Source organism: Tachysurus fulvidraco, chromosome 18 (genome assembly GCF_022655615.1).
Source record: "Tachysurus fulvidraco isolate hzauxx_2018 chromosome 18, HZAU_PFXX_2.0, whole genome shotgun sequence".
NCBI classification, from domain to species: Eukaryota; Metazoa; Chordata; class Actinopteri; order Siluriformes; family Bagridae; genus Tachysurus; species Tachysurus fulvidraco.
The window spans coordinates 13,183,151-13,208,638 of record NC_062535.1 but is presented as its reverse complement, the minus strand read 5'-3'; the positions used below and the strand labels follow the sequence as shown (position 1 = coordinate 13,208,638).

The 25,488-nt window shown below is 37.4% G+C and overlaps 2 protein-coding genes across 3 annotated transcripts in view; both read left to right on the top strand.

Moving 5' to 3' along the window:
- The window catches only part of LOC113663839, a 260,165-nt gene that overhangs the window by 186,332 nt on the left and 48,345 nt on the right, over window positions 1-25,488 (top strand). Inside the window, exon 1 of one of the 2 annotated variants that reach the window (XM_047803043.1) lies at window positions 18,490-18,750. The exons of the other annotated variant lie outside the window; for it this stretch is intronic. Within the exon in view, the coding sequence (XP_047658999.1) occupies window positions 18,505-18,750 (246 nt within the window). The 5' untranslated portion in view covers window positions 18,490-18,504. Of the gene's footprint in view, window positions 1-18,489; window positions 18,751-25,488 lie in introns of those variants that run through there. 2 annotated transcript variants of the gene reach the window in all.
- On the top strand, window positions 700-14,564 carry LOC113663841 (cytolytic toxin-alpha-like). Its single transcript, XM_027179277.2, has 13 exons — window positions 700-759; window positions 1,597-1,643; window positions 1,982-3,054; window positions 4,321-5,888; window positions 7,704-7,793; window positions 8,445-8,534; window positions 9,643-11,399; window positions 11,719-11,775; window positions 12,054-12,083; window positions 12,176-12,264; window positions 12,515-12,710; window positions 12,792-12,905; window positions 13,246-14,564. Exons 5-13 carry the CDS (start codon window positions 7,706-7,708, stop codon window positions 13,294-13,296), a joined length of 2,472 nt encoding a protein of 823 aa, XP_027035078.2. The 5' UTR covers window positions 700-759; window positions 1,597-1,643; window positions 1,982-3,054; window positions 4,321-5,888; window positions 7,704-7,705; the 3' UTR covers window positions 13,297-14,564.

Here is a 25,488-nt window from a genome sequence, read left to right as displayed (position 1 = left end):
GGACATATCGCAGGGTGATTTGTACTTATAGACTTTTAGGCAAATATAAGCTATTTTAATTAAACTTCATTGATAGCACTAACATTAATACAAATAAAACAATGAGAAGACTCTTCAGACATGGATGAGAATGAGCAAACTTCTTTATCGCAGTCAATCAGCCACCCATTCCATTGAGCTCAAGGAAAAATTTAAAGTAACAAATAAAAACCCAAAACAGCATTCCCCTGCAACCCAAAAAAAGATTCCCATCCCCATGAACATCACCTCTGGCGCCTCCTCTTTTAATTTACATACCTTCAAGGGCGTCGATTTGGGTAGGGACGGAACACTCAATTGCCCCTAGCAATAATTCGACCAAGCCTATATATATATAGGCTTGGTATATGTTTTATGTATATGCTTTATGTATTTACACATAACCACTGATATCCGTCTGTGTCTTGTGCTTTTTTACTTATTTCACATAACATTTAGCCAGGAATCATTAAATAAGATGAAAAATATTTTTACAACGGTGTTCTGTAAAAAATAGCGCAACTTGTGGAACACAAACGGTTAACAGATTTACCCCCTGCAATGAATCCCGCCTCTGTAACTCACTCTCTAAAAGGATTGGCCTTTACATTTTTTGAGTCCTGCCTCTCTAACTCACGTCGCTGTTTGAGTGGCTTTGTCTTTCTCGCTAATGTGTTGGGTTCGGCTGCAGCTATATTCCGTTGTATGAAGCAATATGCAACGTGATTATGCAGGTTACCGGTATGTGAGTAAAAAAGCATTTTTATAACAAACCAGCGTGAAGTTGGCCCTCCACCCAACGCAAAACGTCAGCAAAATAGTCTCATTCGTTTGTGCTGCTTTGTGCCGTTAAAAGTTTCGTTTGTGCTGTTTTTGTTTTTATAATATTAAACACTGAATTATTTGTGTAACAGTTTTATGCGCAAAATACGGGTAATGTTGTGTCACACGTCGATTCAGGGACGGTGTTTTTTACAGTACATTACAATCTCATATTAACCGGATGAGTTGCAAATTTAAACATTAGTGTGTATGAATTCGTGTATATCTATAAGTCACTTAAATAGTGGAATATCAGACAGACAATCGACTGTTGTATGCCATTATAAGTTTAGAAATACTTACAAATCGTAATACACACACACACACACACCGACAAAGACGCGTGATGTGATGCTGTCTGAGGATGGAGGCAAAAAACCTTTTATTTATGTTCCCACCAATTTTACTTATGTCCCCGCCAATGTCAAAATCAAACTTACGCCCTTGCATATCTTACATACAATTACCCATTATTTCTCAAAGTAGCCCTCGAAGCCCAACCTAATCATTTCTCAGAATTCCCCATATCTTCCAGAATTACCTCATACGCCTCCTAGGTGACTTAATGTCCTGTTTTCTTTTCTGAATTCCCCTTATTTTCCAGACTCAAGGTTTGCCCTTGGATTTTTCTGTATACATCCTTGTTATTCTGTCCTTGTTGATTTCCTATTATTTCCAACCATCTTCATCATTGTTATTAAAAAATGTGCTCAGAGAGAGCTTTATTTAATTGTTTGTATCATTCTTATTGCTCAGTCTTCAATGATAGATGTCTGGATTAATCCTCCTTTCAGCTACAAGGAGTAAGTTTTTCTCATTTCTTCTCTTACTATTTTATACTGTATATGAGTTCTACTTTACTTACTTACTATATGTTAAAATTATGAGTTTGGTTTTTGTCAAAAGTTCCTACTTAATATTTGGTTATATTGTATTGCTATTATTGCTAAGCTTTTGCTGCTATAATGTTGCTTTGAATATAAATGGAGTTCTATGTTAGCTCCTTAAGCTTTATTGAACTTATAACCTCATTATGATCTCAGTTTGTTACTTCTCAGACTGGGCTCGCTCATGCATACTTTAAGCTTTAGTTACTCTATATATGTCTACCAAGTTACTTCCTGTTTATCTTTCACCATAGATCCTCAACCTCAGGGTCAGCCAATTCGTCCTGGTTACACCATCTGGATTTCTCGCCTTTCACCCTACCCGAGGCCAGTTCCTTCTGAGGTCATGGATGGCTATCGCCGCTTTCAGCTGTCTCACATCGCCTAGCTCTGGACCAGCTCTGTTCTCCTGACCTTCCTGAGCATTCTTTTCTGCTGTCCCATATTGTGAGGAAACCTCCCAATAGCACTTCCTCCTCCCAAACTCCTTTGGCTGACTTCATGGACCAGCGAACTCAAACTGATGGCTGTCCTCGTGCTGAACCTTGCTGCCCTGAGCTTGAAACTCCCGTCTCTCCTCCACGTCCTTCATCACCTCCTCTCGCCTGCATTCGCCCTCTCTCTCCTGCATTGGCTTCCTCTGACTCTGAAACTGGATCTCCAGTTTACATCCCCTCTTCTCCCTCTCCTAGGCCTGGTTCTCCAGATTACACTCCAACTTCTCCTAGGCCTGATAGTACTGTGCTTTATTACTTTTACTAAGTTTTATAACTACAAAAAACTCCTTTTCTTACTCATGACTTATGAGTGGTTATTTATATATGTAACTTGTATATTGCCTTAAACTATTATGACATCAGGGGTCTATTCCCATGTGTCTTATGACACCAATCATAATCCTTCATATTACTTTACTTCTGGGTATAATGTATAATGTATAATTATATAATGTAATATAAATATATATAATATAATGTATATGCTATTAGAGACGAATTTCTTTACACAGATTTTTCACAACACCCGTCGTTATAAGGACGCTTACCAGAGGATGGAGAACTGTCAAAATAATAGCAAAAGACACCGGAAAAATTTTGTATGGCTGGGGAGAAAAACTTTGGGACTTAATAGAGACAATTTGAGGCATAATCATGAAGTGGTGGTGGATAATCGTTGCAATTGTAGGACCTATAATAATCTTAATAATAGCAGTGAAATGTATTTAATGTTGGATACAATGTGCAAGGTGTCTGTGAATTTTCAGCTCACGGAAATCACGAAGACATGGGAGTGGAGCGGAAGAGCGAAGAAGACTACTGACATCGGGGTATAAAAAACCCACACTGACACACACTCAAACACTCTTCACAAGAAGAACCACTTGTGCGGGACTAAATCTAACAAAGCTTTAAGGAGCAGATTTTTGTGAAACCAGGATCTAAATTTCTGATCTCGAAAACCGACTGAGTTTAGGATGGCATCAAATTTTAGTGACAATGCTACTGCTTCCTGCAGTAATGGCACTAATGCAGGAGAGGGCCCTAAACCATGGACAACGGTGAGCAGGAATCTTGGTCTTTGGTCTATGGCTTGTACTTATTTAATATGTGATCGATATCCTGGTTTCAAGGTTATAATACGTTTCCTTGGAATACTATATTGTCAACAAATTGAAAGTATTTCGATAACATTAACTTTAATCATGTGGTTAATTCATAGTAGTGGATTCAATCAGATATGGAGAAAAGGGGGAAGGATCTAATCTAACATTAATGGCATTTGGCTATACAGTCTCAGCCACCTTAATACACCACGTATAAGGTACCTAATTGGATCAATTTATGTGTAGTTTCTTTTATGGGTTTTTGTTAAGGGTAACCATTTATGTATGGAAACAAGATAGAGTTAAATATGTGAAAGTTCTTGCTGCAAATGTTATTTTTACTGTTGTTGCATATGCTTTTACGGAATATATAAATGATGTTAGACCTATGATGTTAGGAATATTGATGTTATGCACTCCTCTTAAATGGAGAATTAAACTAACCACACGTCCTGGCTCATCGACAGGCAATGATTAGCTTGGATTCTGTACTGCTGGATTTGGACCGGACCTTGGTGGAAATATCTGATGATGATTTAAGTAATAATTAACAGACTGAGGAACCAATAGAATATAATGTGGTAGTAGGTGATGATCAAGCTCATGTGGCAAAACAAGTTGGGCATCAGAATGAGTATGCCAATGATTGTGATGGAAAAAACCTAGAGCGCACTCCTGCTGTTATAAATGTAAATATATATATATATATATATATATATATATATATATATATATATATATATATATATATTTATATATATATAATTTGTTGGGATAAAAGTATGCTTTGGAAATGCTTGGACTTAGAACAGGTACAGTCCTGGGTAAACAGCTTGCCGTGAGATACTGTGAATGGATTAAATCGTATTATGAAATAGATCATAATCAATCAGTTAGACCTATTGATTTGGTTAAGCCATGGGGAGTGATTACTGCTAAAAGAGAAACAATTCTGAAGCTTTTCTTCATGAATGCTGTTTCCTTTAATAGTGGTGTGGAGATGTGGACCCGTTAATAGGAGACTATGTAGTGGTGGAGCTCAATGGCGAGATGTCACTACGGAGGGAACCATGGGACATACTCCGGGCAATTGTGGACGGGACTGGGCATTTAGGTGGCAAGCTGGTCACCAGGATGTGGGTAACTGAAACACCAGAATGGAAATATAATCCGCAAGATCCAATTTATCATGCTCAAATTTCTTTTAGTAATCGGAAAGTACGGATACATAAAGATTTGGACCCATCACTAGATGAGATAGCGCTTTTGTTTCTTTGCTTTTGTTTCTTATAAAGTCTACATGCTTGCATCACAAAGGACAGTTGATTTAGGACAAAAAAAAACCCCAAAAACTACTACCTACTAAATTTGAAGCTGAAGTGGTCAATTAAAAAAAAATGCAGTCGTATTTGTATAATGCAGAGGTATGCAGTTCTTTTGTGCTATGCCAATGACTCCAAAAGGGGGTGTGAATAGAAATGTTAGGAGTGGAGTAACTGCCATATCACATGTAACTGCCATACAACGTGCACATGGTTATCCTTATGTGACAATCTCATCCAAGACTATAAAGAAACAAAGATAAATTAATGCAGCAAAAAGAGAGAAAGGAATAAAAGACAACAAAGACAGAGAGCAAGGAAAAAGGAAGCTGTGGAAAATAAACTAAAAGAAATGGGGAAATTGTTATATGACATAAAGAAATTGAATATATCTGATTAAAACTGTAAAGGAAAAGATCTAGAAGGAACCTGATTCAACAGAAAGAGGAACAGACACTGTACCTAGACAGTTGGATCAAGACCCATCATCTTGCTGAAAGAAGATTATTGTTTTCTTTTCCATTTTATAGAATGATAAGTTTCCTTTACCTTTTATATGAATTTTCTTTTTCATTTTTTTAGTTTAATTTACCCTTATATGAATTTATGTAACCATTGTGAGATTAAGAAATGATATAACATTAATTAGTATGTTTAGATATTAAGACAGAAAGTAACAGTGAAAGCTTAAAAGGAAATCACAAGGTTTTGTGTCAGCAGAATAAGAACACACAGTCAGCCGTGCATCTTAGGGGACTTCTCAGGTTGTTTTCCAAAAGTATGACAGTTATGACATCATACTAACAAAATAGAATAAATAGGGCTTTAGAACGAGTTATCAGTGTGCATTCACCTTGAGGCAAGCTCATTGTGTTATACTTTGTTATTGCTTATAGAAAGTGCATCAGGAGAACAAATGCAGGCTTACACTTGGAGAGTGTTTCTTGGTTTGTTTTATCTTTGCATTTTACTTATTTCTACTTACGCTAGAATCGTTTGACTATTTGAAGGAAATTTTGTTCGTAATTTTCTTTTACCTTACATATATTACACACCTATTTGTATTACACTATTTTTAATAAAAACAAGTCCTCCCATTGTGAAGATCTTGAAAAGACAAAAAGGTCTAAGTCTGACTCCTTCATCTAAAGATTCAATCAATAGAATAGGTAGAAGAACTTGAAGCAGAACCTTTGTTAGAAGACCGAGGGACTTCGAAGGATACCTGCGTTCAAGGTAAGAGCAACTCTAATTGTTGATCTTGTGTTTTCAATACTAACCCGTGCAAACTAGGACACATCCTTTAGTGGGATTGTGGAAGGGTTTCCTACGCAATCCGAAAACAAGTGTCATTAGAGGACACGTATGTCAGTATAATTACTTCAATTAGCTGTCTAGATAGAGAGCATTAATTAGCATTAGCATATTAGAGTAATTAGTTCATAGCTAACGCACATTAAATTTGAAGGATCTCTGTTTCAAATGATGAGATTTGTTCTCTGTCAAAGGACATATCCTTTTAGATCGATCCATTTTACATTAACAGAGACTGTAAACATAAATTCAGTGAAACAGAGTTTTCAAAATTAGATATTAGAACAAAGCAAAAGCAACACCAAATACAAGGTGGAAATGGACAGAGTTTCTTATATAAGTTGTCAGTTCCTCTTTAAATTCTGATGTTATTCCTCATTTTACTGTACCTGTAGAGAAAAGCATAAAAGCATGTTCCACATGCAGTATTGTAAAGATTACCTGTTCTGACTAACTATACCTCTTACCCAAATGTAATATGGTGTGTTTTATGACATGCTTTCTTTATTATAAATTGAGAAACTATTTACTTCTTCGTTTAAGCATTTCAACAATGTACTGATTATAAGCATAATAATTCTAATCACCACTGCACTAGTCAGTAAAACACCCTTTTAAAAGTGCACCACTTGACTAATGTGTAGCTCTGTTGTGCATAAAGAAAATCATGACATGACTTAAGTAACAGGGGCAAAGTCTTATAATTCAGAATATGCCTTAATTATTATTATTTTTTTATGGATAAACATAATCAAGTCAAGTGTCAAATAAAAACGGAGTTATGTCTTCTTAAGGTATCATAAAATATCATATAAAATGAGAAGATAGAGAGAGAGAGAGAGAGCACAGGATCATGTGTACACAGATATAAACAGTGTTATTTGTGACAAAGTGGATCACTTGTGGTATGTTGACCTAAATCACTTAATCTTAGTCTTCAGTTACTGAATCATGGTGTGTTGTGATGGAAATATGACAGATGGAACTATTAAACGGTAAACATAAGATCTGTATAAATTCTTAAAATCTAAATCTGTCTACGTTTGTTTAAATTTGTTTTTTGTTAACATCTGAAACTCTTCGAATTTGTTATTTTCCAAGAAAAAAGTTTAAAATGTTCTACTTCAGAATTCAGAGAGTCGCGGAACGTTGGCGCCATCTGGTGGTTATTGTAGAGAATAAAACTATATTTTGGGAAAAAAACGATAACAGGTTCAGGTCGTGAATGAATTAGTGCTAGGAAAAGTGTAAATATGTACAGTAGATGATTTGATTTTATTTGTTTGATTTACAATTCGATTGTAAATACCGTGATCTTGGCCATTGTGTGTGGGGCTGGGGTTGTTCGACCGAGAGACAGAGAACGCCACGCCTTGCCTTTGCGTCTTTGCTTTAGTTTCTTCTTAACAGGTCAGATAATCTGTGGTCACTGCCTGATGCTTTAATCGACAGTATGAAACGCTCTTAATATTACGTGATGAAAGCATATAGACATGAGTGTGCGTTTGGATAAAAATTAAATAAAACCCTGCATTATTTGTAATAGGAAATGTGAATGTCTACAATTAATTCTAATATACTTAAATTTTATATACTTATAATAATTATACTATACTTATTAATTACCCGACTTCCCTATATTTAGTCAGGATATTTCTAAACTGAAATTTTACTGCTTTTATTCGGAAAGGGGGACAAAATCACTTAATTGTTGCTGTCCTCATTATTTTGACACAGTCATGGGTTCCTGCTGCATGCTATTAGGTGCCTGGGGAGAATCATCTCCAGTCATGACGGATGAATGTGGCAGTGACTCCTTCATTCCAGGTAGAGTTTATATGATTGTCAGTGTTTCCTCATTAGTCTAGTTAACGGTACGATCCTGATTTTTTTTTCTTTCTTCGATCCCATTGGCTTTGATTTGATGAGTTACATCCTGTACAATTCTGCTCATAACAGAATTTGTAAAATCTTTACTTTCAGGATTTTCTTTGGGATTATGAAGCTATTTATTGAAATAAGTACATTTCTATGCATTATAATACTCATATAATAATGACTGAATAATTACTGAAATAACACAAATGGCATATTTAGGGATTGGATAGACATTAGCCAAGATGTTATCCATTTATTACCATTTATATGTTAGCTCATTTGTCTAAAAATGATATAAAATTGTAAGTCGCTTTGCATTAGGACATCTGCAATAAATGTAAATTTATGAATTGGATATCTTGTTCAGGATAAAACCAAAAGTCAGGGACATAACAAATCATCACTTTCAGATATCATATAATAGAGGTTTTGATCACTTTCCCCCAAGTTACTGTACTTATGTAGCGCTTATACAAGATTTTTGAAAATCAAAAGATATTTCCCACATTTTAATAACTTATGATTGCAGCCTTGATCATCATTGACAGTTTTATGCATTTTCAAATCTTTTCATTTTTCTGGACTTTTCCCTTGAAACAGTCGATTCCAAATGCCTGGAAATAGCTGCCCTGGGAAGACCTCTGTATCCTGGCATATTGTATGATTGCCGGAGTGACTCCTTTATTCCAGGTGCAGTTTACAGTACATCAACGTCATTTAATGATATACTTGCAGACTAAAGATAGTGGAAAGTAATAATACTTCAGAAATGATTGAAAAGAATGAAACTTATGACCTTATGACCTATATAGTCACAACCATATGGTGACAATATTGGCAAATATGGGCAAATGACTTTGTGAAAAATATAAGTATAAAATTACATGAATTGGAAAATATATAGAAATCCAAACGTTCTACAATCGATCCTAATGACTTGAATTTTATTAACATATAGTCACTGGTTAATGAGGACTAAAACAGGTAAATTATTATTTGATAAATTAATAAATGTATGGAAATAAACAATTGAAAAAAGTATAGACAAACAAACCTACTTCAGGATTGCATTTCCAGTGAAAGTCAGACATTGCTTTTCAACCATGCTTCAACAGAATAATTTAAAAAAAATAAACTCAGGAACAGGCCTAGACAAAAATGATGGTACCCCTAACTTATTATTTTGTTGCACAACCTTTTGAGGCAATCACTGCAATCAGAGGATTCCTGTAACTGTCAATGAGACTCCTGCACCTCTCAGCATGTATTTTGGCCCACTCCTCATGAGCAAACTGCTCAAGTTGTTTCCGGTTTGAAGGGTGTCTTTTCCAGACGGCAAGTTTCAGCTCCTTCCAAAGATGCTCAATAGGATTCAGGTCAGGGCTCATAGAAGACCACTTTAGAATAGTCCAATGTTTTCCTCTTAGCCATTCTTGGGTGTTTTTAGCTGTGTGTTTTGGGTCATTGTCCTGTTGCAAGACCCATGACCTGCATCTGAGACCAAGCTTTCTGACACTGGCCAGCACATTTCTCTCTAGAATCCCTTGATAGTCTTCAGATTTCAGGCTGAAAGCAATGTCTGACTTTCATTGTCTAACATTCATAGAATTTTTATTTATTATTACTTTTGTCAGATTAATTTTTTTTCTGTGACCATTGTGAGTTTTTCTTTCATTGACCGAGGGGTACTGGACCAATAATTTTGTCCACATGTGTATCATCTATCAACCTAGTGTGTATCTATCATCTATGTGTATCAACCTAGTTCTCATTTCTCATCATTTCTTTCTTGTTTCAGGTGTTACTTTATGGGATAAAAATGCATTGAGTGATGACCTTGATGTTCATCAGAAGCCTAAAGCTCATCTGAAATTTGCTGCCTCTGATAGTCTCAGTGATAAGGCAAACCTTCTAGATATAAACGCTTCCCTTAAAGCCAGTTTTCTAAGTGGATTGGTGGAGGTTGGAGGATCGGCCAAGTACCTGCAAGATACCAGATCTTCAGCATGTCAGTCCAGAGTTACTATGCAGTACAGCCAGACAACAACATTTGAACAGTTCACTATGAAGGAGCTCGGTAATATCACCTACCCACAAGTATTTGACCAGAAAACAGCCACTCATGTAGTTACAGCTGTACTGTATGGAGCTCAGGTTTTCATGGTGTTTGATTATACAAGTGCAGAAAATGAGAACAAACAGGAAATTGAAGGAAACCTTCATGCAGTGGTCAAGAAGATCCCTACCATTTCCATTGAGGGGCAAGCATCCCTTAACATGACTGAAGATGAAAAAAAAATGGCTGAGAATATTAGCATCACATTTTATGGTGACTTTAAACTTGAAGAAAACCCCACCACATATAAGGAAGCCCTGAAAGTGTTCAAGAAAGTGCCTGCTTTGCTGGAACAACAAGGTAAAGGTGTGCCTCTGACAGTGTGGCTGTATCCTCTCAATCTTTTGGATGATAAGGCTGCAAGGTTGGTGAGAGAAATTGATATGAGCCTGTTGTGTGAAACAGAAAGTTTGCTGGAGGAACTCAGTGAAAAGGAGAGAATATGCAATGATTTGTTGAAAAGACAAATAACCGATGATTTCCCTGATCTAAAATCCAGGTTGCTAAAGTTTCAGGAATTATACAGAAATTATACAAATTTATTAAAGAAGGCACTGTGCAGAGTGCTGCCAGCTATTCGTGGTGGGACACAAGAGGACAAGACACTGGGGGACATCCTGAACATACATTACACATCACCCTTCAATGTTAGCAACATGAACAAATGGTTAGATAACATTACAACTGAATTAAATATCCTGAGCTCCTATGCAGTTGGGTTGAAGGACATCACAGTTGTGAAATCATCAGCGTCACTCAATTCTATTTGCCTTCATCCTGATGTTGATGTGGTGGTATGTTTGTCATTTACATCTCTAATGCGTGATGACTCCTACCTAGCAGCTCTACAGGACTTTAACAAATCTGAAGAATTTAAAATGTTGGGGCAAACAAGTGAGAGAGTTTCCATTCTCCAACCAGCACAGCCTTGGTTCACTTCTCCTGACATTTCTGCAAGGATGAGGCAGAATCTTTCTCTCTTTACCTCTTTTTTAAAGGCCAATAAAAATGAGAAGAGAATCAAATTAGTCATTGCCTCCATATCTGATCCCAGCAATCCAGGAACCTCCATCCGACTTTATCAGAAAGGTTCTCTGACAGATCCTAAGTTCCAGCCTGTATCCAAACCTCCCAAACCTGTAGTGGAGACCAGTGATGGGAAAGTCACCCTGAAGCTTTCAAAATCCCCAACTGGAGAGACTGTACACTTCAGAGTTGAGTACAGGATGATACCTTCAAATGATTCAGCAGCTGATGTTGAGGAATGGACAGTCATAGACACCTCAAATGCACAGAAAACCTTCACATTGACTGGAATAAAGCCAACAGAACAATACTGGGTCCGATACAGAGCTGTTAGTGATGTGGGAGTGAGTGAAGCAAGCGACTCTGTCCAATTCACCATTATTGGAAAGCTCACTGTGACAGAAGACCAATGGGTAAGTTCAGTCAGGACCACTTCAATGAAGGTTATTGCGAGCATAAAGTTAGTGTTGCTTATAGGCTGGTTTTAATATTTTATTAGTTAAATGTAAAATGAAAAAAAAAATCTAGTCTTTTTATTTATTTATTTATTTATTTATTTATTTATTTATTTATTTATTTATTGTTTTAAAGTTTTAAATTTCTAGTATTACACATATTTACTACACATAATTATCTTATTATTGGTATAGAAGTATATACATATTAAATGATTAATATTTGTGAGCATTATGTATTTTCATTCATTTTTGTTCATCATTTCTTTTCCCACAGAACTTTTCCATATCCTGCCTCATTAACAATCTAAGGACTAAAATAATGAACAGTCCTGTAAGTAACAGCAGTTCAAAACAAATCCTTAAATCATATTATATATATGGATCAAAACAAATTAATTCCATATTTATTAACATTTACATTGACATTTACAGGTAAAGTTTGGATTTAATATAAAAACAAATGAGCAATTAAAGTAGCAAATGTCTTACAGGTTTTTTTGCTTTGACAGATAGCACTATAGGTCTGTCATAAATTTAAAAAAAAAACAGGTTTTATTTATACTTTTGAAATGTTTTTTCATATGTTTTTTCTTTTTTTCTGACATTCAGTCTGATGTACCTAGTCCAGTCTGCAACCCAGTGAGTAACATCTTCATGTCATCAAAATGAATGACAAGCTAAACGATTGCAGGTTTCATTGTTATAACATGAATGATGCTTATCCATAACAGAGCAAATCATATTTGGGATCAGTCCCTGGAGGCTTGAGACCTGGTGTGGCTTTGTTCTTTCAAGGGAAAGTTCCATCAGATTGTGATCGGTATGATGAATATATTTTCATTTCATGACAGTTTGAATGAAGGGCAATATGCAACAGAATTATTTTTAAATTTCTCACTCAAATCTGGTACAGTCTAGTAAATTTGCAAGTTTTTTGCTATGACAGCATTCCTCAATATTAACTTTATAGCACTACAGGTTTGTCATAAATGAGGAGAAAACATTTACATGAAAAAAGATTTTACTCAAATCTGGTACAGTCTATTAAATGTTGAAATAATTTCTTTCAGCTTTGCAATAAATTTGCAGACTGGACCGAAGTACCGTCATGATGTTGCTTTCCACTTCAACCCCCGTATGTCCAATGTGGTCCTTAACAGCTGCAGCAATGGGAAATGGGGGAATGAAGAGTGCCAACCAGCATGCCCATTTGTCCCTGGAGCAGCTTTTGATATCATCATGCTTATTAACTCCGAATGCTATGAGGTGAGATATTATGGAGAAAAAAATGAGAGGGTAAAGACTTTAAGTATCTGGTTTAAATAAGCTTACACTTTATTTGTTCAGGTGCTCGTGAATGGCAAGAAATACTGCACGTTCAAGCACCGTAGACAGTTGGACACAGTGACTGCAATTTGTATTGATGGAAACATCTTCATGAACACCATTGCCATTATTAAAGTAGGTCATGTAAAAAGTCTCTGGTCTTTAACAGCTTTTGTATCCAACAGTTATGAAATTCACCAGTGGTGAGCAATAATTAGAAACAATAGATAGATAAAACTAGATAGAACTAAACAAACAGGGTCAATCCCAAAATAGTGTGAACTCAATAGTAAAGGCTTGGTAATGTCAGTAATATACCAAGACTGATATGTTTAGCTGCATCCTGCCCTTAAATTGTACAAATGTGTTTTATAAAAATCAAGTCACGATTTATGAAATATATCATTTAAATAAGTTTTAGATTTGCATTATAACAAACAGGAATGTCAAGAGATGCTTTCTTTTTTTTTAATAGGTGGATGATGTTAATCTGAATGTCAGCGTCTCCAGTCCTGGCAACATTTGAGGATTCAAATCTTCTCCATTACCAATGACATTTATTTTGGTATATTTCTGATTAGTTATATCAGATTTGCAATAGATGGGTCTGATTTGTCTTTTTATTACTCGGTAATTTGTTAAATCAGCAACTACTGAGCAAGCTTTACTTTACTTTACTTTCTTTCTTTCTTTCTTTCTTTCTTTCTTTCTTTCTTTATTTATTTATTTATTTATTTATTTCAGTCTTTGTTGTTTATTAGTGTTAGAAATGCATACTATATTTTCTTTACTATACTTTTTGTACCTACAGTCAATGATACAGGTCATTTGCAATATCTAGATAGATAAGTACTTTATTAATTCCCCCTGAGGAAAGTGGCAGCCGAACCATACAATATAAAGGATAAAATATATAGAATTACAGTAGATACAATAGATACAAAAATAACACTGTACAAAACTACACAGAATATACACAAAAAATATATTCATACTAACACAAAATGTACCCAATATATAAACAGATGCATGTTATGTATGAATTGTCCTTCAGTTTTAATGGAATGAATGTGTCAATGTAGTTCACTAAAAAACTAAAAAGTTCAGAGCAGTTGTGTGTTAAAGGCCTTGTGTGAAAGCATGTGTTCAGTTATTATACCGAGAATTGACTGCATTTAGTCTTATTAGGCATGTGACATTTGTTTGTTTGTTACTTTATTTTCTTGGGAAATATATATATTAATCATGTGTCATATAAATACAGATTTATGGCTTCATCAAATGTATAATAATATATAAAATGAATAGGGAGAGAGCAAATAAAATATGTGATCAAAGGAGCACAATTCAGACCTAAATGTAATTTTGAGTTATCATTTCATCTACCAGCATGTTTTTGGAGGTAGAGGAAATCAGAGAACCAAGAGCCACCCATATGAACTTACAACCACCCGGAGACTCATCACAGGAATACATTCGGGTACACTGATGTTGTGTTGTAGTATTGTAGTGGCCAAGTATGCAAGTACAAAGAATTTTGTGGTCCCAACATTTGTCCAGTTAATGCTATTGCTGTTGTTTCCTGAGAGTCCTCGTTACTTACTGATTGAGAAACACAACATTCATGAAACTCTTAATGGTAATTTTATTATTTATTCACAATATAATATTTGAGAAGAGTTTTCTGGCAATGCCCTGAAACTACTTTGTTGAAGTAAGAGTCAACGCAAGTGTTTCCTAATATGCATATCTGCAAATATACAAAAGAATAGAAATGCTAAAATAAATTCTATGACTGCCTGTCAGATGTTTTTTTTTTGTTACATGGTTGTCTGGTGATTTTAGTATTCATGCACATACACTGTATGTGCACAATAGTCCATAAATTTAGTTATGTCTGGATTCCTTTTCCTATTCATTCTGTGTAGAAATAAGGCTGCTCTTGTACTTCAAAAAAACAACTCACTTGCTTATTTCCTTTCTGGTGCCCTCTGGTGGGAGATGTTTATCTACTAATGTTGGTAGATGCTCTTTGACTCCCTCTAGCAATGGCACAAGGCAGAGCAGACTGTCCCCTTGTGGGGCAGGTTGCTTACCACAATGCAGTATACTAGTAAAGAAGACTACTTGGTTTCATGCAAGTATTTGAAGTCTGTTAGTCAGACTTTGTGCTTTAGTTATCTTTAATATGCTTAATGAATAGTTACAGTTAAAATTAGACAAAACTCTTGATTTTTCCATGGAAATGACCATTAACAAGTGTTTTATAGTGTATTTGTTTCCAAATAACAAAGACAAAATGTCAAAAGTTTGATTAGGATATTTAATTAAAATAGTGAGTTGAAACAAGAAAGGGCAAAAACGAAACGTCCAAAATTATTTGCCCCCCTAGTCATTAATAGTCAATAGTGTACTTCTTCTGAGCCACAACTGACAACAACCTCTTAGAGTATTTCTTTACTAGGTTGGAGCAGGTCTCCTCAGGGATTTTAGCCCATTCTTCCATTGAAAATTGCTCCAGCTGGTCCAAATTATATGGTTTCTGGGCATGGACATTCACTTTGAGTACTCGCCACAGATTCTCAATAGGATTGAGGTTTGGGCTCTGTGCGGGCCAATCCAGGACCTTGGTTTTGGTATCCTTCAGGAACTGTTGGACCAATTTCGATGTATGCTTTGGGTTATTATCTTGTTGGAAGACCCAGCGACTACCTAAGTTTAGACTACGAGCAGATTTCTGCATATTATCCCTCAAAATGTCAACATAATTTTCTTTTGATGCCATGCACCTGAACAAGGCTCCCTAACCTTAGCTGCAAAACAGCCCTACAGCATGATGCTCCCACCACCATGTTTAACTGTGGGAACTGTGTTCTTAGGGTTGAAGGCCTCACCCTTTCTTCGAAAAACATAAGCACCATTCCTGTGCCCAAACAGTTCCATTTTAGTCTCATCAGACCAAAGCACAGACTCCCAAAACTCATCTTTACCGTTCAAATGTTCACGGGCAAACCTCAGTCTGGCTGTGATCTGCCGCTGTTTGACTAAAGGGGTTCTTCTGGGACGATGGCCCTGAAGCCCACCACGATGCACTCACAACTGTGTTCCTTGAAACATCAACTCCAGAAGAGGCCAGGTCAGCAACAATCATCTTGTCAGATGTCCGGGGCATCTTTCTGACATCTCTGACTATTTTCCTCTCCAGAGTTCTTGAAATCCTTCGCTTATGACCACACCCAGGTTTGTTTCTTACAGAATTTTCTCCTTGTATTTCAATGATGCAACGTACAGCAGTTGTAGACACTGTGAAATTCTTTTAAATGGCAGTATAGCCTTCCCCCTTATTATGAGCCTCCACCATCTTCTTTCTAAGCTCAAGACTGATTTCCTTTGTCTTTTGCATAGTGAGTAAAAATAGTCTCTTCAAGTGCCCTGTTCCTTGGAGTCCTTTTATGCTGATTGAATGCTCAGGTGTTGTTAGGAAGCCAATTGGTCCGCATTTTTAATTTTAATTCAAGTAAACGTCCTGATTGCGTTGTTATGTCATTAACTTGATAATAGGAGTAACATACAGATGGATTCTCAGTTGCTCCCGCTGGGTCTTTTCTTTTCTTTCTTTGTAATAAGTCAAGAAGCTTTTATTATCATTTCTAACATATATATCTGACGCAGTACATAGTGAAATGAAACAATGTTCCTCCCCGGTTTCCCATTAACAAAAACTGGTCTGGTCTGTTTCACATGCTACAGTAAATAAAATCTTAAAAAGATATGAATGTGTGAATTTACATGGCTAACTTCATGGAATAGCATAGTCATTTATTATTAGGGCACATTCTAGCACAGCGTTACTATGAGATTTGACTACTTAACCTGACTACTTAACTTTGCAGGCTATATACAGAATTTAGAAACTAAGAAGGATCATAAATGAGAAGAAACTGTTAAACAGTCTGCTTGTGAAGGCCCAGATGGCAGGAGTGTTTGTACTGTCTGCTGGAGGTGCTTCTAAATAACTCATTAAGATGCTGATATTTGGTGGGTATATGGCATTGATGACGAGTTTCTGAGCTCTTCTAAAGCCCATGCATGTGAATGGTTGACGCAACAGTTAGATTAGTGAGTGAAATGCCAGTGTGTCCAGCACAGATGTTGGTTATGGTGCTCCATCCATGGAAGGCCCAGGATGATGGTATTCAAGGCTGAGATCTTGGCCAGTACCCAGATGTACTTGTGGTTGGGAAGCAGACCTGTCAGGATCTTGAGACATTGGATTCAATTAGCCTTGGACTCAATCAACAATTTGGCTAAAATAAGTTGCATACAACTGTGAATAAGTGTTTGAATATGTGTGCATGCTGATCCTCTATTATCCAGGCTAGGATAAAGAGGCTACTAAAAATTAGTGAAAACAATTTGCAGTATTTAGATGCATCATACAATACACTTTTTGATCATTTCCCCCTTCATTATTACGTTAACTTACAGTCTTCATCATCATTGGCAGTTTTATGAATTTTCAAGTCTTTTTATTTTTTTTCTCTTGTCTTCTTATTTTCTGGTCGTTTCTCTTGCAACAGTAATGGATTCCAAATGCCTGGAAATCGCTGCCCTGGGAAGACTTTTGTATCCAGGCATGCTGTATGATTGCCGGAGAGACTCCTTTATTCCAGGTGCAGTTTACATCAACGTCATTTATTATTATTATTATTGCTCTACAATAATAAATTGTTCTATGATTACATTTCATTTTGTTCATTTCCTCAGACTGTATTTTTTTCTATGTATCATCAGAAATATTTGTAATGTAGCTCTCATTTCTCATCACTTTCCTGTTTCAGGTGTTACTTTATAGGATATTAATGCAGTTAATGATGACCTTAATGTTCAGAAAAAGCCTAAATCACATCTGAAATTTGCAGCCTCTGATAGTCTCAGTGATAAGGCAACCTTCCTGGACATAAGCGCTTCCGTTAAAGCCAGTTTCCTAAGTGGATTGGTGGAGGTTGGAGGATCGGCCAAGTACCTGCAAGATACCAGATCTTCAGCACGTCAGGCCAGAGTTACTTTGCAGTACAGCCAGACAACAACATTTGAACAGCTCACAATGAACAAGCTTGGTAATATCACCTACCCACAAGTATTTGACCAGAAAACAGCCACTCATGTAGTTACAGCTGTACAGTATGGAGCTCAGGTTTTCATGGTGTTTGATTATACAAGTGCAGAAAATGAGAACAAACAGGAAATTGAAGGAAACACCCGGAGCAGTGGGCAGCCATTTATGCTGCAGCGCCCAGGGAGCAGTTGGGGGGGGGGGGGGGGTGTTTGTGTTTGAGTGTGTGTTTCTATAAAAACATTTATCCCCTATCCATTTATACGATATGCTTACATTCCACAGACCATTCCTTACACAGAGGAAATCCCTGAAGGGCTGAGAGAAGGAAAGGCTTTGTACTTCCAAGGGGTCGTTTTTTCAAAGTTTCAATCGTATGTATTCACGTTATTTATCCACTAATAAATTTTAATACCAGAAACACTAATACACTAGTACATTATTAAATGTAGATTTTATATATTTAATCCATTAACAGCAGACACCCTTATCCAAAGCAATTTACACTTATTTATTTATTAATATAACTGAGGGTTCAGGGCAGTAGCTTGGTGGACCTGGTATTCAAATTCATAACCTTCCATTCATTAGGCCTTAATTTCATTACTTTAATATGACATGGATTTTCTACTTTTTACAAACAGGTTTACCTTGGATTTTGTAACCGATGAGGAAGACATCGGTTTTCATTTTAGTTCCTTGTTCAATGAATTTATTCAGTGCAACAGTTATGTGGAAACGAAATGGCAGGATGAGGAACGGTGTAAAACAAGCAGTTTAGTACAGTTTCCAAGACAAAATTCCAAAATTTCCAAAGGATCAGCATTTGACATTTTTTTTGTGATCAAAACAGAAGGCTATGAGGTATGGGAATTAAAAGAATAAGAGAATGCACATAATGTTAATGTGTTTAAAAGAATTATCTACAGTGTCTGTTCTGTCCAGGTGTATGTAAATGGGCAGAAGTCTTTCCTGTTCAGTCATCGTGTACCAATGGCCAAAGTGAATGAAATTAATATTTATGGAGATGTCAAAATGAACACTGTTGGTACTGTTGCAGTAAGTTGGATGAATAGTTTCATTAGTATTTTTTGTAATATTAGTATTTCCTTTAGGACCTTTATTTTACACACAAAATATTTTCAGTCCTTTCACTGACAAACTTAATTATATTTATTAAATATAAACAAAGGTAGAAATTGATGCCTGTAACACACTCAGAAAGGTTGGAACAGAGGCATGATTAGCCCTAGGTTATACAGTACATTTCTTTAAATTACACTTTTTAGAAGTTGTATTTTTATTTTTATTTTAGTGCTTTGGGCTGTTTTTTTGAGGTACATTTCTGTGATTGACCGCTTACTCAAGTTTAGCCATTTTTCAATCCTCCTGCCTTGATCACCTTCAGATCTCCTTGTATATTGCTATGATAGTTTTTTTGTCATAAATAAGGAACAAACAAATTTCAATAGTATTCTTCATACGTGGGTTTGAATTTGTATACCTCTGCTGTCTCAAGAACTGGAGCCAATCTACTTTTGGTAAGGAACTAAACACTAGCATCTCACGCACCAAGCTTTCAGACATCCAGTCTAATGTGCCACATCCAGTCTGCAACCCTGTGAGTAACATCATTTAATTATAGAATGAATAAATAAGCCAAAAGATTGTATTTTTATGGTAATCACATGATTAGACATTTGTTGTTATAACATGAATGACTCTTAACCACAACAGAGCAAGCCATATTTGAGCTCAATCCCTGGAGGTTTGAGACCTGGTCTGGCTTTGTTCTTCCAAGGGGTTGTTCCATCAGATTGTAAATGGTATGTTAAATGCATATTCATTTCATGACAGTTTGAATGAAAGGCAATATAGAATAGATTAGTTTGACATTTTTAAAGATAATGTGGTACAGTCAGTAATATGGTAATAAATAATAAATGTTAAAACAATTTCTTTCAGCTTTAAAATAAATTTTCAGACCGGCCAGTCTGAGCAAGATGACATCGCTTTCCATTTCAACCCCTGTATTTCCTCTGTGGTCCTTAGTAGCCACAGGAATAGGACATGGGACAAGAATTGGGTGGAGATACCAGGAGGCCCATTTGTCTGTGGAGCAGCTTTTGATATCATCATGGTCATTATCCCAGAATGTTATGAGGTGTGATATTATGGGGAAAAGAAATGAGAAGGTTAATACTTTAATAATTTGTTTTAAATAAAGCTTACACTTTATTTGTTCAGGTGATGGTGAATGGCCAAGTGTCCTACACGTTCAAGCACCGTATACCGGTGGACAAAGTGACTACACTTAACATTAATGGAGACGTCTTCATGAATCGCTTTGCCATTACTGAAGTAGGTCATATTTATTATTTTTTATATTATATTTTAATAGTTACAAAGTTCTTTAATAAATAAGGTCTAAACAGGATCAAACTAAACAAACAACCCCAGATTAGTGTGGACTCTGTAAAGGCTTAGTAATGTCAGTGATTAACCATGTGATATGTTCAGCAGCCTGCATCAGGAATTTTAAGAGATGCTTTCTATTTTTTCAATAGGTGGATGATATGAAACTGAAAGTCACCGTCACCAATCCTGCCAATGTTTGAGGCTTTGCATCTGCTCCAAATTTACTGCCTGTTTTTTTGTTATATTCTGAACATAGTATCAAAGGTATATCACAGTTTGTGGACATGGTTTGTCTATTTTATTAATCAGTCTATTTTTCCTACTGAGCATTCTTATGTGATTTTTCTTGCTTATTATTGTTAGAAACAATTGCTATATTTTATTTGCTATAGTTTTATTATACCTTCATTACAGCAAATAATACAGGTCATTTGTATTATCTGTCTATATAAAGTCATTTTTGAAGCATAATAACATTGGTGCATTATAGCAATTTGTCCATGGCTAACACACAGTAAAATATCCTTTTAGATAGATCCATTTTACAACAGAGATTATAAAAATAAATTCAGTGAAACAGAGGTTTGATAAGAAGAGGAAGAAGAAGAAGAAGAAGAAGAAGAAGAAGTTTTATTTATATAACACCTTTCCATAGCTCAAGGTCGCTTTACATTTCAAAAATATAGTACATTCATACACTTACATATACACAACACATAATACATATAATTGCATTATCCGAAATGCTTGTTAAATAGAAATGTTTTTAACTGGGACTTAAATGCACCCACAGATGTGATGTTTCGTAGTGTAGGAGGCAGCGAATTCCATAATTGAGGAGCATTTATACTAAATGACCTTCCACCAACAGTAGACAGACGTAAAGGAGGGATGGACAACAAACCAAGTTCAGCTGATCTAAGGGACCGGACAGGGCGGTAAGGGGAAAGTAGGTCAGACAGATATTGGGGAGAAAGACCATTTAATGCTTTGAACGTTAGAAGCAATACCTTAAAGTGTATACGTGATGCTACAGGTAGCCAGTGAAGGTCATGAAGCAGTGGAGTAATGTGAGCAGAGCGCCTAGTGGAGGTGAGAACTCGTGCTGCTGAGTTTTGAACATACTGTAATCTTGCGATAAGTTTTTTTGGAAGACCAAGAAATAAGGCATTGCAATAGTCCAGACGTGAAGTGATTAGTGCATGAATTAAGGTTTCAGTATCAGCTATGGTGAGAGAAGATTGGAGACGAGCAATATTACGAAGATGGAAAAAAGAGTTTTTAACAAGAGAAGAAATGTGAGGGCCAAAAGATAGATTTGAATCGAAACTAGATATTAGAACAAAGCAATAGTTTATTAGTTAATTGATCTTATAGTAATAAAACAAAAATAATCCCTCTATTCTAACACCAAATACAAGGTGGAAGTGGACAGAGTTTCTTATATAATTTGTCAGTTCCTCTTTAAATACTGATGTAATTCCTTATTTCACCTGTAGAGAGCGCTCATTGCTCATTTCTAAAAGCATGTTCCACGTGCAGTATTGTAAAGAACAACTGTACTGGCTAATTATACCTCTTACCCAAATGTATTATGATGTCTTTTATGACTTGCTTGCTTTGTTATTACAAATTGAGAAAATATTTACTTCTTGATTAAAGATTTTCAACAATGTACTGATTATAAGTATAATAATTCTAATCACCACTGCCTTAGTCAGTAAAACACCCTTTTTAAAGTGCACCACTTGACTAATGTGTAGCTCTGTTGTGCATTTAGAAAATCATGACATGACTTAAAGTAACAGGGGCAAATAAATCAGAATGTCAACTCCATAAACTGGTCATCTCACGGAGAGAGCTGCGAATCATTAACTGGGACGAAGCCTGCTCTCAACACTACCAGCCCTCTAAGACATGCCTCCAAATTTTGGTAGAAATACTTTTCAGAAAACTCTCGCCCACGAAGCGCAACTACGATGTGGGGAACCACGAATTATTGGCCATGAAGACTGCATTCGAGGAGTGGCGGCACTGGCTAGAGGACGCTCAACACCCGTTTACAGTCCTCACTGACCACAAGAATCTGGAATATTTACGCTTTGCCAAATGAATGAACCCCCACCAAGCACGATGGGCCATGTTTTTCACCCGTTTCCAGTTTACGGTCACTTACAGACCAGGATCCAAAAACACTTAGCTGATGCGCTCTCTTGTCTGTACAATGAGCTGAACCAGAACACTCTTACGGAGACCATCATCCCTGAAACCCAGGTTGTCGCCCCTATTCAGTGGGACATTATGACGGAAATCTCCCAAGCTAATGCACTGTCTCCGCCTCCTGAGGACTGTCCTCCCGCCAAAACGTATGTGCCCAAAGACCTACATTCCGCTCTCCTCGAACTCTCCTGCACTCCTCACCCAGCTCTGGTCATCCCGGCATTACAGCCACCACTCACCTGGCATAGAACAAATTTTGGTGGCCCTCGCTAGCTGAGGATGCAAGGAACCTCGTCAATAACTGTGCCGTCTGTAACACCTCCAAAGCCTCACATCAACTCCCGGCCGGCTTGCTGCAGCCATTACCTATCCCACAGCGACACTGGTCCCACATAGCCGTCAACTTTGTCACCGATTTGCCTAAATCTGACGCCTGCACCGTGATCCTTACCATGATGGACCGCTTCTTGAAAGCTTGCCATCTGATTCTATTCCAGAAACTTCCCACAGCCATAGAAACAGCCGAAACCCTCTGCAACTACGTATTTCGGTTCTATAGCTTACCCGAAGACATTGTCTCCGACAGAGGGCCACAATTCACGTCATGGGTGTGGTCCTCCTTCTTCAAGCAGCTGAACGTGCACATCAGCCTTACCTCCAGATACCATCTACAGGCCAATGGGCAGACGGAACATATGAACCAAGAGCTCCTCCGCTCCTACTGCCAAATCAACCAGGCCGAGTGGACCAGGTACCTCATGTGGGCTGAGTACGCTCAAAACTCGCTCATCAAACCGGCCACAGGCATCACCCCATTTCAGTGCATACTCGGATACCAGTAGACGACTGGTTCCGTAGAAGTGAAGAGACCTGTAAGGAAGCGCACCACCAGCTACAGAGAGCTATCAGGAGACAGAAAGGCCAAGCCGACAAGCACCGCAGAACTCACATGGATTACCAGCCCGGTCAGTGGGTCTGGCACTCAACCCGAGACGTCCATCTCCGCCTACCCTGCAAGAAGCTCAGCCCTAGGTATGTGGGTCCGTTCAAGATCACCAGATGTATAAACCCTGTCTCGTACCACTTGGCGTTGCCTCCGACCTACCGCATCTCTCCCACTTTCCATGCCTCGCTGGCTGTGGCCGGGAGGGGGCTACTGATCCATCAGGTCCGCCGCCCCTGCTGGTCGATGGTGAGGAAGCTTAACAGGTCCGCACACTACTTGACTCCAGATGGCGGGGAGGTCATCTCGAATATCTGGTCGAGTAGGAGGGGTACGGTACTGAGGAACGCTCCTGGGCAAGAGTGCGAGACGTCCTTGTCCCGTCACTCACTGCTGAGTTCCACCGAGATCATCCAGACAAATCGGCCCCTCGACCTCGTGGAAGACCCCGGCATCGCACGCACCCTCGCTTTGGGAGCCGCTCACAGGGAGGGGGCTCTGTCGTGATTGAAGCACCTGCCTCTCCCTCCAATCACCACCGGAGGGAACCTTCACCCGAGAACTGACAGCTTCCGAACTGCATCTCACATAATCCTCCCACCGAGACTGATTACACCGCCACCTGCTGCCAATCACCCACTTCCTATAAAGCTGCACTTGAACTTGACCTCAGTGCGAAGTCTCGATTTGCCACGGCTGTAAGTCTGAGTGTTCTCTTTCCTGTGATTTCCAGGTTTATTACTTTGTTCTCTTTTCCCTGTTTGTTGATTGTTTGCCGCCTGTCCTGACTTTCTGCTCGTATTCCGACTACAATTTCTGTCTCTCCTACATTGCTGTGTTTGCTGGTTTTGACCCTTGCCTGTTGTACTATGAGTTTGTTAATAAAGCTTTTTTTATTTTATGGATCAAAATAAATGAATCATGTGTCAAATAAAAAACTGATTTATGGCTTCTTCCTTAAAGGTATCACAGGATCACAATTCACACAAATTCACTGGCAACTTAGGTTTACCTGTGTAAATGGCTATAAACGGTGTTAGTTTTGGCAAAGTGAGAGATCACTTGTGGTATGTTGATCAGCCAAAAGTATGAAATTGTGTTTTAGGAATAAATGGACTTCATGACTGCCCAACTCTGCTGCTGCAGTGATTAGTTTCAGCCATAATCTCAAACACCTAAATCACTTAATCTTAGTCTTCAGTTACTGAATAATACATTGTGGTGTGTTCTCATGGAAATATAACGGATGAAACAGAACTATGAAACGGTAAACATGAGATTTGTATAAATTCTTTCAATCTAAATCTGTCACCATTTGTTTCAAGTATGTTTATGGTTAAAATCGGAGCATCTTAAATTCCAAGAAATAACTTTACAAGTTTCCACTTCGGAACTCAACAAGAGTCACCATTCAAACAAGGAACGTTGGTGCCATCTGGTGGACTGATACGGTGGTCGAGAAGTCAAAACAAAAAAAAATCTGAAAGCAAACTTCGAAATCAGGGGCCTATTGCACACACTAGGATAAGGGATTAAGCCGGGATATCTTGGTGATCCTGGCTCAATTTATCCTTGATCCAGTTGCACTAAAGCTGGACACTACAGGAGAATGTTATGGTATAAATTACCATGGAGATTTATTCTGTGGAGCTAGCCTGCTCCAGACCAGGCTAAATTCCAGGATATATTTAATCTCATCCCTTATGTCAGTCAGCAGTCACCACAAACGGAAACCAATAGTTATTCCACTGCCCATTATACATTATCACATATAACTAGACCCACTGTCATTATTTAAACGTTTGTGATCATTAATTTCAATCATTTTGGATAAATGATTATTTTTACATGATGTTGCTATTGTCTGTGTGTATTCTTTTTCACTGCTAAAACAGTACAGACAATGTGTGAGCAGGCACCTTCTGGGTACAATATATACTTGTGCATTGTTAAGTATTAGTCAGGGTCCTTACCATTCTGCAGAATGTTCTTGTATTTAATTTTGACTTGCTGCCATGTCC

Excerpts from the sequence above, each read along its gene's own strand:
- LOC113663841 (XM_027179277.2), top strand. The coding sequence starts at position 7,706 with ATGGGTTCCTGCTGCATGCTATTAGGTGCCTGGGGAGAATCATCTCCA. Across the intron at positions 8,535-9,642 it reads GAGTGACTCCTTTATTCCAG|GTGTTACTTTATGGGATAAA; the intron begins GTGCAGTTTACA and ends TTCTTGTTTCAG. Across the intron at positions 12,265-12,514 it reads GTTCCATCAGATTGTGATCG|CTTTGCAATAAATTTGCAGA; the intron begins GTATGATGAATA and ends AATTTCTTTCAG.